Source organism: Diadema setosum, chromosome 22 (genome assembly GCF_964275005.1).
Source record: "Diadema setosum chromosome 22, eeDiaSeto1, whole genome shotgun sequence".
Taxonomy (NCBI): domain Eukaryota; kingdom Metazoa; phylum Echinodermata; class Echinoidea; order Diadematoida; family Diadematidae; genus Diadema; species Diadema setosum.
Genome location: NC_092706.1, coordinates 4,066,438 through 4,086,921, shown reverse-complemented (window position 1 = coordinate 4,086,921; position 20,484 = coordinate 4,066,438). Strand labels below are relative to the sequence as shown.

The window sequence follows — 20,484 nt, the reverse complement described above, 5'->3', positions numbered from 1 at the left end:
TATAGGAAACTGATATACGTTTAAACGATGTTAGCCATCATATTATGGTGTCCTATATAGCTCCATACCAAGCCTGGACAAAAGTACGGAATCTATCAGCAATGTTGCAATGTGTGTGTTTGTGTGTGTGTGTGTGTGTGTGTGTGTTTTCTTTGCACCGAAAACTTGAGGGCGGGCGCCTGAAAGTGCAATGATTGCACCTTCCATGCACTTTGTGTGTGTGTCTTTGTGTGTATGTGCGAGTGCGTGCAATGTGTGTTGTGTGTTTGTGTGTTTATGTGTTTGTGTGGGTGTGGTAGGTGTGCAGTATATCGTTACTTGCAAAGTTTCGTGTATGCTAACGTAAAAATCGTAATCAAGAGTTATTCTGAAAGAAAATGAAAGCGAGGTCACAGCTGGTCGTTGTTCACGTCTGAAAAAGTAAACATTCTGCATGGTTATAATCATAAAAGTGTCAGAAATTGTGCACTCTAATGTTAAAAAAGTGTTTGTTATTCAAACTTCAGCGTGTTTTATGAACACATATTTATATATTTCAAGATTGAGCCTGCTGTGACCTAGTTTAGCAACCATGTCATAAAGCATTACAAATTTTTCTGATACAACAATACTAGCAACTATATATGAATAGGTGGTAGACGTAGATATAAGGCTTAGGACATTTGCAGGAGTAGGGTAGGTTAGATTTTTATCATGATTTGTACCTTGAGGTGCTCACAAGCGCTTTATTAGATCTTACACTGAAATACTGATAAACCAACTGGCCACGACTTCAAAATGACGTCAAAATCACGTCCATTTCCCTTGTTCTTGAAGAAAAGGCGTCTTTCAGATGTATTCCTTGTTTTCTTTTCCAATATACGTTAAAAAGTCATGAATTGACGTGTAAACGACGTGCTCATGACGTTCTGACGTACATCTTGTCTTTAGAATTGTGATTTACGTGTCATTAAGACGACTCTTATATGACGTCTTTTGGACAACTTCCTTTTGAGCAAAAATACGACATATTGACGTCAGTTTGAAACGTTAATATGACGTCCAGTATCTTTGTTTATTTTCGTCTAAAAGATTTTTTTGACGTCAGTCTCGTCTTTAAATAAGTAATTTACACGTCTTTATGACGTCTTTGTATAACAACCCAGACGTCAGAAAGACGTCACAAATATGTCGTCTTTTAGACGTCATCCATTTGAGCAGAAATACGACTTTCTGGCGTCAGTTTAAGACGTCTAAATAATGTCTGCTTTCTTTGCTTATTTATGTTAAACAAACGACAATTATTGCGCCTTTCTGATGTCTAGATAATGACGTCATTTTTATATCTTCCATTTGAACAAAAATTCCTCTTATTGTTGACAGTTTCGACGTCTTTCTGACGACAGTAATGACGTAATAATGTCGTCATTCTGACGACAGTATGTCGCAAAGAAAACTGATATAACTCTATAAAATTCTATAATTAGTAGGCCTAATTATATGACGTTATAAAGACGTCGAAAAACTGACGTGAACATAACGTTCATATGTCGTTAATATAACGTCATAAATACGTCGCAAAACAAGGTAAATTTAACGTTATAATGCGTCATTAATATGACGTGATAAATACGTTGCAAAGCAAACCAATATAACTCTATAAAACTATTCGTAGGCCTAATAAAATGACGTCATAAAGACGTCGCAAAACTGACGTGAACATAACGTTCATATTTCGCTAATATAACGTCATAAACACGTCCCAAAACAATGTAGCCTAAATTTCACGTTATAATACGTCATAAATACGTGACTTGATAAATACGTTGCAAAACAAGCTGATATATAACTCTACAAAACTATAATTCGTAGGCCTAAGTATATGACGTCATAAAGACGTCACAAAACTGACGTGAACATAACGTTCACATGTCGTTAATATAACGTCATAAATACGTCGCAAATCAACGTAAATTTAACGTTATGATACGTCATTAATATGACGTGATAAAGACGTTGCAAAAAAACTGATATAACTATAAAACTCTATAATTCGTAGGCCTAATTATATGACGTCACAAAGACGTCGCAAAACTGACGGGAACATAACGTTCACATGTCGCTAATATAACGTCATAAATACGTCCCAAAACAATGTAGCCTAAATTTCACGTTATAATACGTCATTAATATGACGTGAGAAATGCATTGCAAAGCAACGGTAATTTTACTTCACTTATGCGTCGTAAATACGACGTGAATAATACGTCACAAAATTGACTTGAATTTTACGTCTTTAGTTCGTCGCTAATATGACGTCATAAATACGTCGCAAACCTGAAGAAAATGTCACGTTAATACGTCGCTCATATGACGTCATGAATGCGTTGTAAAACAAAGTATATATTACGGTATTAAGACGTCATTTAAATAACGCTATGAATACGTTGCAAACCAACGTAGATTGCGTCATTAATACGTGTTTATGACGTAAAAATTACGTCGCAAAATTGACGTAAATTTTACGTCATCGATATGTCACCAATATTAGGTAATAAATACGTCGCAAAACTGACATAACACATCAGGAGGTCAATAACATGACGTGATAAATTCGTTTCAAAGAGACGTTGAAATCACGTCATTTTCTGGTCATTTTCAGACTTGCGACAACTTTGACCATGTAGTTGCGACCAAATTGAGACGTCTTTTTGACCTCCGTCTGCTAGCTGGGATGTTCATAAAGTTTGTTCCATCCCTTTCTGCCAATTCAACCGCTCATATGACTACTTTAGTATTAGTGATATATGTTTTTCCTAACCAATTTCTGTGCATTTTCTGCACGCATCCTAATTCATCCAGGCTGTAGAAATCGACAACTTTTGCTGATCTGAGATACAACGTCAAACGTTGTAATAGATGAATTTACAGGTCTGAAACCTAAAGTAAGGGGAAGTTCAAACTAAAGATAACTTCTTTAAAAAAAAAAAAAAAACCCTTGGCAAATAGGAAAATATTGTTGGTTAAAGATTGAGGAAAACTTTCTTAAGAAAGGTATCATTCTAATTTTCAACAAATTATAATCGATCAAGAAAATCAGGCAATCTATGACGTTTCCAGCGACTTCCTATACAAGAGAATAGAAAAGTAAATGTATGCAAAATTTCATATTCTAACGTAAAGGCATCATTTACCTTTTGCATATGAAACAAAAACCCAGCATCGATGCTTCAAAGTAGTTCTTAAATGTGCGTTAGGGATAGAAACAACCAATGTAAATATTTGAACCATTATCATTGATGTTATGTATTTTAAGATATACAAAATGTGTACAATAGTTATAATAAAAATGTTTCCAGATTAAACCGTCTGCAGTTATGGTTTAGTGAGAAAAATAATGATATCTCCTTATATTTCATGCTTCATTGAAAACGTTTTATATGGTGGGATGTGGAATGACCTACACATGCATCAAAAGTGATATCTTGAACATTTTTTAAATCACTGTTCTCAACGGTAAACAGGACCTTTAAAATACATGTTTGTATTCCATTTTAAATTCATCCTCTTTAGTAATCACTCCAAATATTTTACAAATAACCTCTGTGACATCAGTTCATTTACTTCATCAAAACATCATGGAAAATACATTTCAAATAATTTTCTCAATGATATCTTTACAAATGCCTACGAAGGAGAAAATTATCAAAATACTCTTCATAAATTAAGTGACGAGCACATCAAAACACCACTTTTCTGCGGGGGAGGGGGGCAGAATGAATTTTTGAACACTGTGTAGGTGATTAATTCCTAGTGGAGCACATCTTGGTTTCGAACCAATGTTGGCTCAACCTTATACATGCACGTAGTTATGTCGTGCCACGCTGGACTAACCATTCATGTAAACGTCACATGGATGTTGGCACAATGTTTCATTGAATACTGTCATTTCTTTTAACATCTTTAAACCGTAGATTTTTTTTTTATGTTATACAAATGCGATCCTATACACTAACCCTTCACAGACAGCTGTTAACGCCATCCTAACAGTTGAGTAGCAAATTTACTATATCATACACTATCTCAGCTGTTGTAAAACAAAAACAAAAGAACAATCGTATGGATGTAATTTATACGGTTTTGTCCAAAAACATAGACTTACATTTTTGTACGTTCACACACGTATACACATATACGCGCACACACGCACGTAAATAGCCTTCGAGATTTTTATATATACAATCACTTATTTAGACGTAAAGATGTATTAATTTATATTGTTTAAAAGTTTTATATAGTTATTATAAATCTGATACATATTTACACACTTGTGCACACCACACCCAACACAACGTTGATTTATACAGATTAATATTTCTTTAATGATATATTTTTCTGACAATGACATTGACATTGTATTGCTGTACATCTCTTGTGTGTTTATTATGTCTATGTATCCATGTTAAACGTGTGCTCTGTATATTGTATGTATCGATGTAACTTGTATGCATGCTAACAAAACAAATTTCCAGAAACGGACAATAAAATCGAATTGAATTGAATTGAAATGAAATTTCTTTTACCTCACGGCCGATGTATACATCATTATATCAATCAGCACTATTATCCTACCCCCCCCCCCCAAAAAAAAAAAAAAATCATTCGTGGCTTGTCAACGGACACCACCTGACGCTCACTCCACTTTTGAGGCTGCCGCGTAAGGCAGCCCATAAATAATCTGAACACAAGTGATCGCTGTCAGTGAAAGTGACCAGTGATTTGTAACTTAGCTTGAAAAAGGCACCCTCCCGTGTACCAGGGAGGTGAGAGAATTTTAGTCTCACCTCCCTGCTAATATACCAGCAAGGTGAGTCACCTCCCTGCTTATGTTGTACACGATATACCGAGTGCCGAGTTTTGTAAATTAATGATGTACAATGTACTGTACTTGCTAAATGGCTTGCTCATGTAAAACGTCTTCGAATAAAGCTCCAATTTACCATGTTACGACTTGTGTCCTCACTTCTCATTTTCCTCTGGAACTTCGATTAATGGGAACGTGTTACTCTTGAGTGTGTACTTGCAGTGCAAACAGAATAATACACAAAAAAAAACTTAAAAAAATGATATTCTTCATTAGAATTTCATCGATATCAGGCCCATGTTTACAATGAAATTAATTTGAACAAAAATAAGCAGCTGAATTTTTATCTCTTGTGCTTCTAAATCGTATTTTTCTTACACACAGTACAATATAGGCCTACAGTGTATATAACCATGCGTAGCGTATTACTTGACATAGAATTCTGCATGAATATCTCGATCAGAAAAGGCTTTCTGATTACTTAGTAACTTCAAGCCAATCCATATCTGGCTTACGCACACACTTGTGCTGCTGAATCACCTTCTTTTTTAAACACACACACACATACACACACACACGCGCGCACACACACACACACACACACACACACATACGCACACACACACACACACACACCTACACACAAACCCGTTGTTATGTTAGAAGGGCGTGCCATTCACATTCGAATCTGATTCTGTGTTAGCAGACGACCATGTCACTGGTATATGTGTACATACTGTACAGCAGTACGGTAAGAAGTCCAAGCGCATGCGTACAAAACCAGCCAAAATACACTGATAGTCTTTGCTCAAGTGACACAATTGGCAATTTCGACGCGTTAGGGTTACGGAAAAAAAAAAAATCGCATCCGGGACAGGATGTTAACTACATGTACTTAGGAAACTATGTTGGTGACTACGTACGGTACGTGTTAGTCTGTCGAGGTTGCGACACTCACGTCCAAAAATCATCTTTAGTGTACACGGCCAGCCTCCATTATTGCTACAGCGAGCGTCGCGGTTGTACGTCAATGGGCTCAAGCATTAAATGAGTTCGTAGTAGAGGTCAATATTTTTCTGCTGAACGGACAGAAGAGAGATGCAATAGTTATGGATCTGGTCAACGAGTTTAAAGAGCAGCTTACGTGTCCCGTTTGTCAAGACATGACTCGGGATGCTAGACAGCTCAACTGTGGCCATACGTTCTGTTATGGATGTATAGATTCCTTGATCGAATGCGGAAAGCGAAGAGGGGACTGGTATACAATTGGTATCGAGTGCCCAACGTGCCGAGCTCCGACTCGTCCTAGGGGTTTATTTCAAAGAAACTGGATGGTGGATAATATCATCAGTGTCATAGACTCCCTTCAGAACAATGCCGCCTTGAACATGTGCAACGTCCATCCCAGAAATGCAAAGAATTATTACTGCGAGCAGTGTAAAGTCCTGGTGTGCAGTGACTGTGTCATCAAAGATCATTTTCGTCACGGAGAGCCGCCGAAGGACCTTGATGAGATGACTGAGATTGTTTCGACGAAAATGCAATCTTTGATAGCTAAGTGTCGTGAACGAGAAAATGAGCACAGCAGGTATAAGGCTTCCGTCAATAAAATCAGGTCGAAAGGAAATCAGATATTAAAGCGCTTGAAGAAGGATGTCAGTAAGGAATATGGGGTGAAGCGAATGCTGCTGAAAGAGAACAAGAAACATCTGCTCAATAAGATCGCTGAAAAGGAAAGATGTCTGCTGCAGACCATGGATGAAGCAGTGTCCGCCGATGAGATGGTGTCCTCTCGCGTATCTCGGGCTCGTATTGAAGCGATGAACAGACTGAGCAAAGGAAGCAAAGTAGAAGTTGTCGAGTCATACACGGACTGGGCTAAGAAATTGAAAGAGGACTTGGATATTGAAATCCCAGGAACTTCCGACGAAGATAGGGAAATACAATTTCTTGAGAGATTATATTTCGAGAAAAGCTACTCCGAGGAAAGTCTGTCGCTTGGTAAACTCAAATATCAAAAGTTGATTTATTTGTCAGATGACGACAGTCGAGCTGACGATACAAATAGGACTAATGACGGCTCTGATAACGATGGAGAGGATGATAGTGATGGCGATCCGGATGATTCTAGCCATAGTGATGTGGAGGATTATAGTGATAGCAATAGTGAGGATGCTAATGAAATCGATAGTGAGGATTTTAGTGAAAGCGATAGGGAGGATTCTAGTTAAAGCGACAGAAAGTCATTGCAGGATGATATGCAGCACTTTGGTGACCCACACCATCTTTCCTGGCATGGATATGACGTGGTAGTAGACCTTGGAGACTTAGAGTTATACATCATCTGGTAATCATAATTAGGAAAGAACAATCAATCTTCCTGATGTTAGGTGCAGAGATGCCTCTGCTCATAACACGTTACAACCATGCTATATTTACACTACTTCTTTTACCTAGAATACAGATAGAGTTAACGATAATTATATTCTTTGTCTTTGTATGAAATATGCTCATTGCAGTTGCATAATAATTCTCTTAAGTATTTTATGAGGAATGGTAATTAGGAATTTGAACTAAACAGGAAGTCCATGATTGAAATCTTCCCTTCAGCGCATATTTTGAGAAAATGATAAAAATCCCACGCGGTTGCGTTTATAAGACTTTCAAAACCTTGCTTGCAATGAAAGACGGTTTTCAGTCGCACTTCCACTGTCTGAAACCATGTTCAAATCCATGTTTCTAGCCAAAAGAGACTATAAACTCACCCTTGGATTAACATTCAGGAGGGTAGTAGCTATTGTCTAAATTGCACAAAAATTTCAACACACAGGTTGAAATCATGCCTCTGCCTAAAGCGTTGCAATATGCGAGATCTATGGTTCATTCCTGTCATAGAGTACCGATCAAGTTTGCCCCTTACGACACGAAGATTCTGGGTCCTTTTTCGCTGTGATATTGCTTTGGATAAGGCAAACCTAACATCGTTTTTCTCAGCAGATACGGGATTATACCGGTATCTATTAGGAATGTAGGAGCACTGTGATAAATACACAAAGGCTTTGAGCTTCACATAAGGTCAAATATTCAAATTAATTATTGGAGAATGATCCTGACTGAACTTTTCCTCTCAAGCAAGATTTATACTAAATAGTTATCTGGTACCTAGAGAGAAAATACAGGAATGACAAGAATGACATTTTCGAAGAGACTGCCCCATGTAAAGAGCTTCCTACGTAGTCCTAGTTGTGTGTATACGATTGTGATAATAACCTAATTCATACTGTGTTGTGTTTTGTTGGAAAAAGGAGAATGAAATAAAATGAAATGAAATGACATGAAATAGTCATTTCATTATCATCACTCTCATTCTCATCAGTACTCGTCATCATGTTCATTGTTCGGATTTCTGTCATAACATTGTGTATATCTATTATTCTATATTTTGATTGGCGTTATATGCTTGACTCTGGTATGGCATGGGAAGAACATTTTCTTTTTCAATTATCATTGGTAAAATATGTCAGACGATAGGTTGTGTCAGGAGAATCAAACAATTTCTTTCCTATAAAACATTATACAATTAAGTATTTTGCCATTGATTACTGCGGTACATCTTGGATGTCTTGGGAAGATGTGTTAAATCATACAGGGATAATATTTATATACCAACCTATTTGAAAAAATTGATAAACAAACGTAGTTTGCCCGTTCCCCATTATTTTCATTAAAATTGCAAAGCTTTAGAATTTGACTTGATCTAAGCTGAAGTAAATCCGCAATCTATGTTCATTCAGTGAATACAGATGGTTTCTACCTTGAAGTGAAGTATGCTCCTGCAGCTATTGTGTTATTGCATGTCAAACTGTTATATGAGGTTTTTTTTTTTAATATCGAAATTATAAAACTCCTGCTAAATGTTGTTTGTTTGTTTCAACAGTAGAGACCATGAGACAAAGTGAAGAATCAGATGGTAACAGCAAATACAATTTCATGAGTTATAGACCAATTTTTAGACTGGAAATTTAAGAGACAAAATAATTGTTTAACCTGACTTTGTTGAAGATTTGGGACAAATCTGTCTCAACGGTATTAACGCAGAGTAACATTTTGGGCTTGAAAAAGTGGAGTAGAGAGTAACTTTGATATATGAGATGAAAAACAAAAGTTTATTATCAGAAATGATGAGTAAAATTGCAATAGGCTACGGGACGTGATTCTTATTGACTGTATTTGAAATACTGCCTCATCTGGATTACAAAAAAAAAAAAAAAAAAAAAAGCGCACAGTCATTTTGGCCATTTGCCGAACTAAGCATGTTATCAAGATCATCCATGAAGACATTTGATATCGATAGCAGGGCAAGTATTTCTCTTATTACTTATGAAACGCTTGGTGTAAATCGACACGATTGCTTTCTTGCTACTTGCCTCGCGTAAGTCGTCAAGTATTTTCTTTGCAATCGCGGACAACGAAACTCTGCAGGAAGAATGTTCCATCATCGGCATGCAATTAATGGGTTTCAAATCCCTTCTTTGATGACTCAAAGTCGTAAATAAATATATTGCACGCAGATGCACTTGTAAATATATGTATGTGTAATTGTGTCAAATGCATAATACAAGTGTATTGTATGTATGTATGTGTATGTGTGTGCGTGTGTGCGTGAACATGACTCATGCTCCAATATTATTAGCTGAAACTTCTGTATAACGAAATTTAGTCACTCCCTCTAAATTCCCTCATGTCTCTGTAAACAACAAATTTTCTTCGAATGTTCATATTGGCAACAGGCCTTTTTTATGAAATTTTGATATTTTGCACTATACGAGCAGCAATCCCATTATTGCCGAATGCTACGCTTATCTCTTCGTATCTAAATTTCTGCCGTGTGTTATTGTAGTCAATGTAGTAATAGTTTTGTATTTCTGTTAGTGCCTTTGACTGAGGCCACAATGAACTTTGGACTCGTCTGTCTCGTTCTTAGTTTTAGCAATGAGAACGAGTAGGAAAACTGCATTGTAAAATAGGAGGAGGAAATGGTGTGGTATTGTAAAGCTGCCAACATAACTAGACCATTATACAGTATGCCCGCCCCCTCCCCCCCCCCCCAAAAAAAAAAAAAAAAAAAAAATGCAATCTACTTTGCGCACTTATAACACCAAATATGGCTAAACCGTCTATATGCTACTTCAGAGTCTTAAAACATACTGTACCATCTAAGCTCTATTTTGCAGGAATTCCCATTCAATTTGGTTAAGCAGTCACAGAGAAATGTGGATTGTTGTAAAGTGTGTCATGACTCTGATTCTTCCATTAAGTTTAGTACTTGGATGCTCTTGAAAATGCAAATTAATGTGTGATCACAATAGACAGAACTTGGAGGGAAGAGACTTCTGACATGCTCGACAAAATTCCTTATTTCTCTTTGACCACTGAAACAAATGGAATGGGTTTTCTGTAAGATGTGGGCAATGAGTAATAGTTTCATACCCTGAACTTGCTTTGGATTGATTCACTATTTTTTTTAACGTTGCGGAGGGCACCGTTGTATTTTCTTTCTATGCCGCTTAATGCCACCCCCTCCCCATATCTGAAATCTTTTTCTTCGCATCGATTTCGAGCCAATTTTGATTCTACTATCCTCTCACAACTGTTCTCCTTGGTATCAAAATTAATATGTTATATTTCGGAATACCGTCCTGTTTACTATTTTTTTTTTTGTATGGCTTGTATTATGTTTCCTTTCTGTCACCCAATTCGACAATTCGAAAAGAAGTGTGTGTGTTTCGTTTCCCCATACATCTGATTTTAGATTTTATTTGTTAGGCATATTATGTGAGTTAATGGGTATTCACACTATCCATGCAAAAAACACGGGAATAGAATCCCTACCCCTTCCTCCAGGAAGGGGGTCCGGAAACCTTTGTGTTTGTGTGTATCTATGTCTGTCTGTCTCTTTATTTCTCTCTGTGTAAAGGTATTTTAACTGTCATGTAGATCTATGTTAAATTTTTGTGCTTTCTACTCGATATCATAAGTCTATTGATCATTTCTGAAACCATTCAATGACAAAAGAAGTATCGGTTTTTCAATTTCATATACAACTTCACTTCAATTGAAGTGTACAGGGGCAGGACCCTATCGTGAATAAATATTCGAAAGTAAGAGTAGAAACAACAGAGAGGTAAAAGGGAACAAAGATAATGGGGGGGGGGGAGAATATGTTTGTTGGGCATGATGTTTTAAAGTGTATAGTGTTTTAAAATGTATAAGTTTTCAGCGCCCTCCTGCGTCAGTCAGTAGGCAGAGTTGACATTCTGTATTTCAGACTGCCACTATATACCGCACTACCTTAACGCTCTTCACCACGGGAAGGTGCAGGTAGGACTTATCCATGTGATGTTATCTATTGTGATGTCACAAACATGAGCGATATATAGATGCAGTCGTGCGTAATTTTAAAGTAAACAGTTAAAAAAAAAAAACAGAGTCGTTTGCCACCCGGTAGGTAGTGATGGTAAACTTGCAATGGAATGCCGAATGCAGGCACTGATCTGAACCATTGTTAATCAAATAAGGCTTTTGAATATTGTTTGTGACACCAACTGTAATATCTCATGAATCATTTGAAGAACATACGCTTTTTTGTCCGGTATAACCTGTACTTCTCGTACTCACGTACAGTGTATCACACGCTGTGCTGTATCCTCGACTGTATCTGGGAATGAACCCCGACACAGGTCGAGTACCGATTCTCAAGCACTCTAACGTGTTCAACGCAAGCACCATTTTTTGACATTCTTGAGACCTCGTCATAGTCAGAGCAGAATTGTTGAATCTTCTGATAGACATTGCTGTCTTTTATTTTCTTTCTCGCTTTGTAAAACCAGTAGTGCGTTGCTAAACAGTTGACCCTCTTATTTTCACTATTTTTTGTAATCTCTTTTGAAGCATTTGACGCCCAGAAAGTTCCTGTTGCTCTAGTCAAGAAACGATTGATTACGTTTTCCCAAGAAATTTTATTCTCGCATGAGTCATATAAACTCGTTTCATCGATGGAGCTTCCATCACTGTAACCGCTATCATTAAGAACAGACACAGTCTGTGTATTTCTTCTTTTTCTGGTTGGTGAATAAAAACTACATCTGTAACAATGATCAGGGGTACCCATATTACATTTTACCATATCCGTATTCTTAACATGAAATGCAACAGTAACAATACCATTAAGAGTATCATTTAACACAAGATTCTCAATAATTTTATTTGAGGTGTCACTGTTACGAAATGTGAACACAACTCCAAAGTGAATAACATAAGCAAATATATTCCGTGTATTCTTGGTGTTTTCTTCAGAGAGTCGGTCAATTTTGCCAAACTGCTCAAGTTTAACTGCGACGAGGCTGGCTACTTGGTCTCCACGAGTGACTTCTTTCTCAGGCGTTTTACGCGAACTGACGGGCAACCCATCAGTCGCGCTGTTGCCCTCCACAGATCTCTCCATCAAAATTCCACCGCCCTCCATTGGCAGACCAGTTGGATTGGTCGCGCCATGGCGCTATAGTAACGCCATGGTTGCAGGGAGGCTGAGGACGAGAAAGGAGAAAGAGAGGAGATATGATAAAGATGGATCTTTCCCATCCTTCTTCTTTTTTTTTTCTCTTTTGTTGACGTTTCCATACATTTATCTTTTCAAACATACGATTCATCTTAACTGAATCATCCTCACTAACTTAGAGTCAAAGAATAAACCATCTCCTTCAGCAATCAAGGTACCACTTCCCCCATATACATAATATGATTATATGATATATATATATATGAAAATGTATTTTTATGTTTATGTATATTATATATATGTATATAATATAACATAAATATGTATTAGTTTTTCAGACGTATGCATAATGTTGCACTTGCATTACAAAATGGACCCTTAAAAAACGAACAAAAAACGACGCCAGATGACAATTCTATTTATGTTTTAAACTGAAAGTGGTATGTTACTCCTGACTTTGTAACTTGATTGGAATGAGGACTAGGAACACGTAAGCAAGCTTCTTATTAAGGGCTTTGAAATTGAGAATCTATTCGAGTAGACACTGAATCACCGAATCACCCTTTACTGTGTGAGGAATGAAAAGAAAATTTTAAAACTGCATGACAATTACTGCACAGGGATTATACATATACATCGACCGTAAACATTTTAACATGTATCAATCATAATCATGTCACAATTATTTTAAAGCTACTGGTACTTTGTATTCGGAACTGATGATTTAGGCTTTAGACATAAAAGCAGATGGACAAAAACTGTCTTGAGATCACCTACACTTGATTTATGCTTCATAACAGCACTTATAAATAAATAAAAAGGAATTCTGTCAGAAAGCAGCCCAAACCAAACATCATCGAGTTGGCACAAATGCATTTTTTTCAAGAATACTGGAAAATAAACTCATGCGACTTTTATGGGTTTTGTGATGCAAAATCATAACGTGTATGAGATAATTTGCAGATACATACAATAGAAAGGTCCAGCAAAAGATCTAGATTCTTATCTGACACGTCATCGTTCCATATACTGTACCGTCATGTAATCTTCCTTAGCCTTTCCAGCAACTCATGTTATAATCCTATCTTATTCATTTGACGGTACATAAATTTAACCATGAAATCAGTGTGTCAAGGCAGATATGTACAATTTCTGTCAAACGTCACTGGTTGATTACATGTTCAACTAATATCTTCGCAGTAATTTAATCAACATAAATACTTGGATTGAATCCCCCTAGTGTCGTTAGCAAAATTCCACTACTAATGCAAACATTTCCCATCACGGGAGGGCAGGAGAAATATGGATTTCTTAGAAATCCATCAAAATCGAAGAAGCTGCTGATTCAAGAATTTGAGATGTAAGAATTGACTTCAGTTTAATAGATGACATACAATGACAGATGATTCACACTTACCCACAAATTGGCATAGCTGAACTACGGTACGAAAGTACAGGTTTGTCCGGCAACCGCAGCAAGTTTTCGCCTCCCTTATATACTGAATGCTGTGGCTTTATTATATTCATCCGCCAGGTAAAAATAAAGTCCTATACTCCAGAAAATGTTGACTTATATACCTGTGCATAGATACGTTTGAAACAATTGGCGCCCATTCCGCGGAACAATTTTGACGTGTGATTAAAGTGATCTGGTCTCTAGGATGTGGTCGCTTCCCATTGGCCAAATTGCACGTTCCATTTTTTTTTTTTTTTTGTTTTTTGCTAAACATGTGATAGATAGACCTCTTTCGACGCCAGCTGTGGTGCTGCTCGTGTCGAGCATAAGCAGTGATAAGCGCATGCAGAACAGGAAGGTGGGCGCTCCCTTTACAGCCTCCCTGCTGAGACTATAAGAGTTACGTTCTGATACGTTCTAGATGTCACGTGATCATAACTGCTTCAATTACGCCAGTAATAACCTTCGCACCTCCTAAAATGCTGGGCTTGGTATATCGTCGGTTAATCCGCCGTTTTCGGTGTAGCAATTACACTGGCTTTACAATGTTATCTAAAAAGGGCCCTACACGAGCGGTGACATAAGTGATGGACGGACCATTCTTTTTCGACCGACTGGTCGAGTTATTCCACATTCACTACTGTCTGAAAGCAGGCACGGGAAATTTCACTGGGGTCAAAGTCAATATTTTGTTTTGCTTTTCTTTGCTAAAATGATACCGTTAAAGAAAAAAATAACAAAGTTCAAACTCGTATTTTCCAGTGAGGCTTATGAGATGTGAATCTGATATTGCTGCACTGTTGATGAAATTGGTAGTCTTGTTCATTACCCATGTTTGCTTTCTCTCTCTCTCTCTCTCTCTCTCTCCCTCTCCCTCTCTTCTCTCTCTCTCTCTCTCTCTCTCTCTCTATATATATATATATAATGATGAAAAGATAAATGAAAAAAGATGATATGAACAAGCATTAATTGAATGTAAATGTAATTGGAAAGGTGTCATGAAAAAATCGTATGTGATTCTCCCTGTAATTTACTTCAATTTCCTGATATGTGGACTTATTTTCTTAACAATTACATATTCATACAGAAAAACACGAGCACAAGTAAGTTGTATACATCAGATCCAGAGAGTATCAAATAATTCACATAATCAGGGGCGGATCCAGGCGTCTTTGCAAATTAAAAAGAGGAGGGGGCACCCCACCCTATGTTTTTCTTAATATTTCTTTTGTTTTAACCAGAAATAAAGAGGGGTTGCTCGCCTGGTGCGCCCCCTCTGGATCCACCTTGACTGCATATAATATATACATAATTATTATACATATACATATACACATAGTTCACACATTTTACCCTGTTGTATTGTTCATCTTCAATGATTATCACACCCACGACGTGTATGAAATACACTGTTGCCAGCTTTCACAGCAGGCACACGAACTGATAGGCCTACATCGAATGTATGGAATGCGCTGCGTGTGATTGTGTCAAAGCCATTAGGCATGTGTCTCTCTGTGTGTATACTGACATTCCACGTTAGAACGACACCACAATAATTAATGTTCAAGGTTATCAAGGTTTCATCCACGCACGACTTCCAATATTGAAAAGCATTGTATATGCCCTCTTCGCTGAATCATGTTATACACGCTCGGGAATCATGTTAAAGCGAGGTTGGATGCTATTAGGTTCTAATATCAAGGTAAATCGTCGCATCGCAACTTAATTTTACATGTCAAATCGAGATTTCGTTTATTGTAAAATACCTTTCGGACAAAAAAAAAAGAGAGAGAGAGAGAGAGAGAAACAAAGAAGAAATTGTGCCACAATAGACAAGAAAATGTTTGCCCAGCTGATCCAAACAGCGGGCAACGTCACATACGCACGCCTTACAATGCAATAATTACATATGAGATGAATCTATGCTCTTTTGTGCGTACACCGAAGTCCGTAATGACCTTGACGGTTAAGGGGTAGTGTCATGAATATGCATTTGTGCAAAGTGGGTGTGGCCTGTTGGGCCCACGTTGGAGAAAGAAGATGGATCGAGAATGGGACGATGGCGCTTTAGGCGAGCGAGGAATAAAGTTTTCTTGTTACTTAAGTCTGATATCTTGATGGTGGTGATTTGTTTTATTGTCAGAATGTGTGACATGTTGTTGTGCCACCAGTATTTTCCTCCCTTCCGTAATAGTAGTACAGTGTATGTGCTTAGCTATCGAGTAAAAACATTTTATAATGATATTTTTGTGTTCCAACCAATGGACGAGTTGTAATGGTATATTATCTGCCAAACTGTATTTTGTTACTACCATTACATCAAGATCACTGCTTACAGAAAACATGTGAAAGTTGTCAATGTTCTAACCTTCTTGTCGATGTTGATAAAACGTTTTTTCATTCTGTTCGTTCGCTTTTACTTCGTTTATAACTGCAGCGTCAACTATAACAGAGAGAAAAAATGCACGATAATTACATTCTGGAAAAGAATTCACGTTTTAATTGTAATGCTCAGGAACATAGCGAGAGAATAGTACACGCAGAGCAGGCTAGAAGTGGGTATACACATACGAGGAAAACGCTTTTCAGATCTAACCTGCTCTGGTCATGTTGGCAGCTCAGACTACGCACGTGAATGTTGAATCCAAAGTTCGACATGGCCTTAGACGTAGGCACTAATAGAAATAAAAAAGTACAAAGATTGCATGCATACATGCGTGCATAGTTCATTCTATTGCGAATTCATGCCCGTATATCTTCCAACGATCTATGCAAGCTAGGTAGCTGTATATCTCATTTTTCCCCCAATTACTTATAGAGTTGGGAATGAGTAGTGATAAGTGTTCTTGCAAGCCACCACGAGAGATACGTCTGTACTGAACACTAATTTCTCACATATAGGAAGGGGTATCCGGGACAGGATGTTAACTGCATGTACTAAAGGCCCGGTCCCACTGGCCGACGGACACAAAGCGTATGCAGAAAGGACACAGCGGACGAGCAAAATTTCGGGGATGGCTTCATCCGCTTTCATCCGCTCCAGAAATTGACAAAATTGGCGAAAATTGGCGGTAACAGAACGGAAATAGAACGGACGTGGGTAGTATGTAGTGGGGATGTCAAACGGATGTTCATCGGAAGCCTAGCGGATGAAAGCGGATGGAAGGGGATGACAGCTCCGAATTGGTTACCGGAGATAATTGCGAAACGGACGCATAGCAGAAAAAGCGGATGCAGAGTGGATGCAGAGCGGATGCAGAGCGGATGCACAGGGGATGCTTTCGAAATGCTTTAGATACGAGATGCATACGCTTACATCCTTTCTATTAACGTGCTATTAACGATGTAAAGACGTTCCACGTACCATATCTTTCCTCCCTCTTTCCGTTTTTAGCTGCAGCGGATGTGAGTTGCGAGGATGCCCAGAGGATGCAGAAAGGATGCAGCGGACGTTTAAGGGATGCCGCACGGACATACAACGTTTGTTGCTCGTATGTCGCGGATTTACATCGTACACAGCGGAAAGTTCATCCGTTCTAAAAGTTTTAAGCAGCTTAAAACTTTTTGCGCGGATGAAATCACAGTGGACGGATGCTCGATGGATAGAGCGGATGAAACACGTATGCGATGGGTACACAGCGGATTCGTAGCGTTTTCCAACGGATGGCAAGATTTTTTGTACGCTTTACATCCTCTTTGCATCCGTAAGTGCAGTGGGACCGGGCCTTTAGGAAACTATGTTGGTGACTACGTGCGGTACCTTTCAGTCCTTCGAGGCTGCGACACTCACGTCGAAAAAAAAAATCCACATATTTGTACACGGCCTGCCTCCATTATTGCTACAGCGAGCGTCGTGGTTATACGTCAGGGGGCTCATGCATTAATGAGTCCGTACTTGAGGTCTAGTTTATTGGATATATTATATTCTACTGAACTGGCAGAAGAGAGATGCAATAGCTATGGATCTGGTCAAGGAGTTTAAAGAGCAGCTTACGTGTCCCGTTTGTCAAGACATGACTCGGGATGCCAGACAGCTCAACTGTGGCCACACGTTCTGTTATGGGTGTATAGATTCCTTGATCGAATTCAGGAAGCGAAGAGGGGACTGGTATACAATGGGTATCGAGTGCCCAACCTGCCGAGTTCCGACTCGTCCTAGGGGTTTATTTCAAAGAAACTGGATGGTGGATAATATCATCAGTGTCATAGACTCCCTTCAGAACAATGCCGCCTTGAACATGTGCAACGTCCATCCCAGAAATGAAAAGAATTATTACTGCGAGCAGTGTAAAGTCCTGGTGTGCAGTGACTGCGTCATCAAAGATCATTTTCGTCACGGAGAGCCGCCGAAGGACCTTGATGAGATGACTGAGATTGTTTCGACGAAAATGCAATCTTTGATAGCTAAGTGTCGTGAACGAGAAAATGAGCACAGCAGGTATAAGGCTTCCGTCAATAAAATCAGGTCGAAAGGAAATCAGATATTAAAGCGCTTGAAGAAGGATGTCAGTAAGGAATATGAGGTAAAACGAAAGCTGCTGAAAGAGAACAAGAAACGTCTGCTCAATAAGATCGCTGAAAAGGAAAGATGTCTGCTGCAGACCATGGATGAAGCAGTGTCCGCCGATGAGATGGTGTCCTCTCGCGTATCTCGGGCTCGTATTGAAGCGATGATCAGACTGAGCAAAGGAAGTAAAGTAGAAGTTGTCGAGTCATACACGGACTGGGCCAAGAAATTGAAAGAGGACTTGGATATTGAAATCCCAGGAACTTCTGACGAAGATAGGGAAATACAATTTCTTGAGAGATTATATTTCGAGAAAAGCTACTCCGAGGAGAGTCTGTCGCTTGGTAAACTCAAATATCAAAAGTTGATTTATTTGTCAGATGACGACAGTCGAGCTGACGATACAAATAGGACTAATGACGGCTCTGATAACGATGGAGAGGATGATAGTGATGGCGATACGGATGATTCTAGCCATAGTGATGTGAGCTTGGAGGATTTTAGTGAATTCAAAACGGATTATAAATTATTTACATGAGAAAACGATTGAGATGAAGATGGTGAACGCTATGGGGAATGACGATTATAAGACAGTTTACTTTGCTAATCCACCATCTTTCCTAGCATGGATATGACGCTGTGGAAGACGTTGGACACTTAGATTTATGCACGTACGTCATTTGTTACTTTGCAAAGTACTATAATTCAAAATATTGTGTAGATTTATGCCTCTGCTTAACACGATAAAGTTATGCTAAATGTATAAAAGTTTTTACTCTGTATATATAGAATACAGATCAATTTTACCTTTTAGTCAATTATATCCTGTCTTTATATGTGTTGTTAGGGTATAATTTGTACATGATCTTACCATTTGCATATCTAGGATATATACCGTTGTATTAGCCAGGTATATAAGAGCACTGAGATATTTTGAGCAAGGCTGTGTTAATAGTGAAGTAGTGAACACTGCTGAAAGACTCCCTTAGATAAAAAGTGATAAAAACGGTGGTAAATATGATTATGCAAACGAGGGATAGAACTATCATGAAAGCCATTGGGAAAATGATCATAAAACACTGGGAGGAGCATTGTTAATGACAAAGGATAGAAGGAACGATGATGATTCCTCTTACTCACGTCAGAAACTGATTGTGACGTGTTGGTATAAACTGGAGGCTTTTGCGAAGTAAGAAACATGGTTTGGAACCATGGTTTAAAAGACAAACGCTACTAGTAATCTAAAAGAGTTTCTCCCGAGCATGTTTCTGGCTTTACGGCCCTGTGCTTCTGTGCATCTCATAATGCGCAGGTTGTCCTTTTGGCAGTTCGGTCAAATATCTAAAGATGAAAAAGTTATTTTCTACTCGTAATTTACTTCATTTTTTAAATTTAGAAATTTTGCCGAGCGCTGCGTTTTGAAGCATAGATATTTGATTGATTTGTATCAAAATGTATCCATAAATATATTACTTAATAACTTCACTTAACTTCACTTCACTTCACGGCTGGTGCCAGCAAATATATAAATGAATTTGTGTTTGATATTTCTTACTCTTATTATTTGCTTCTTTAGAAATGATGCTTCACTTACAGGCCTACCAGTAAACATTGTTTTCATCTATTCTATGTGTAACTATTGTACATATAACTTCGTCATTTCTTGGCAATATGATATTACCGTGCCACCGCCTATACCCGTCACGGTGACGGATGACAAGGATTAATTAAAAACCGTAAAGCTGTCATATTTGCCAAAGAGGATCCACTGCTGTGACGTCAATTAATCCGTGTTTGAGATCGAAGTTGCCAACCCGATTTCTAGTTAAACACGTTTCTAAATGCATCTTCATAATGCCATGTTTCCAACTCGGAATGTTAGGGCACTCTGACATAGTGTTCAAGGTTCTGCACTGAACATGAATTCAAGGGATCGAATCCTGTCTTGTGCTTACATCATTGCAGAATAATCTTGATTGAGCTTCCTCTCTTTCTATACCCTGATATTAAAAAAAAAAAAAAAAAAAAAACTTCTTCATATGGTATCTGAAAAACTTCTTCATATGGTATCTGGAGTAAAAATACAGCAATGGCAGGACTGATGAGAGCAATGATTACCT

General features: G+C 38.1%; 1 protein-coding gene across 1 annotated transcript; it reads left to right on the top strand.

Annotated features, from left to right (window-relative positions):
• The first annotated feature begins 17,816 nt into the window (after positions 1-17,816).
• LOC140245559 (tripartite motif-containing protein 5-like) lies at positions 17,817-18,902 on the top strand. Its single transcript, XM_072325125.1, has one exon. The coding sequence runs from the start codon at positions 17,817-17,819 to the stop codon at positions 18,900-18,902; it is 1,086 nt and encodes a 361-aa protein (XP_072181226.1).
• Positions 18,903-20,484: the final 1,582 nt, after the last annotated feature.

What these genes read in the sequence shown, in the direction of transcription:
- LOC140245559 (XM_072325125.1), top strand. Translation starts at nt 17,817, where the DNA reads ATGGATCTGGTCAAGGAGTTTAAAGAGCAGCTTACGTGTCCCGTTTGT.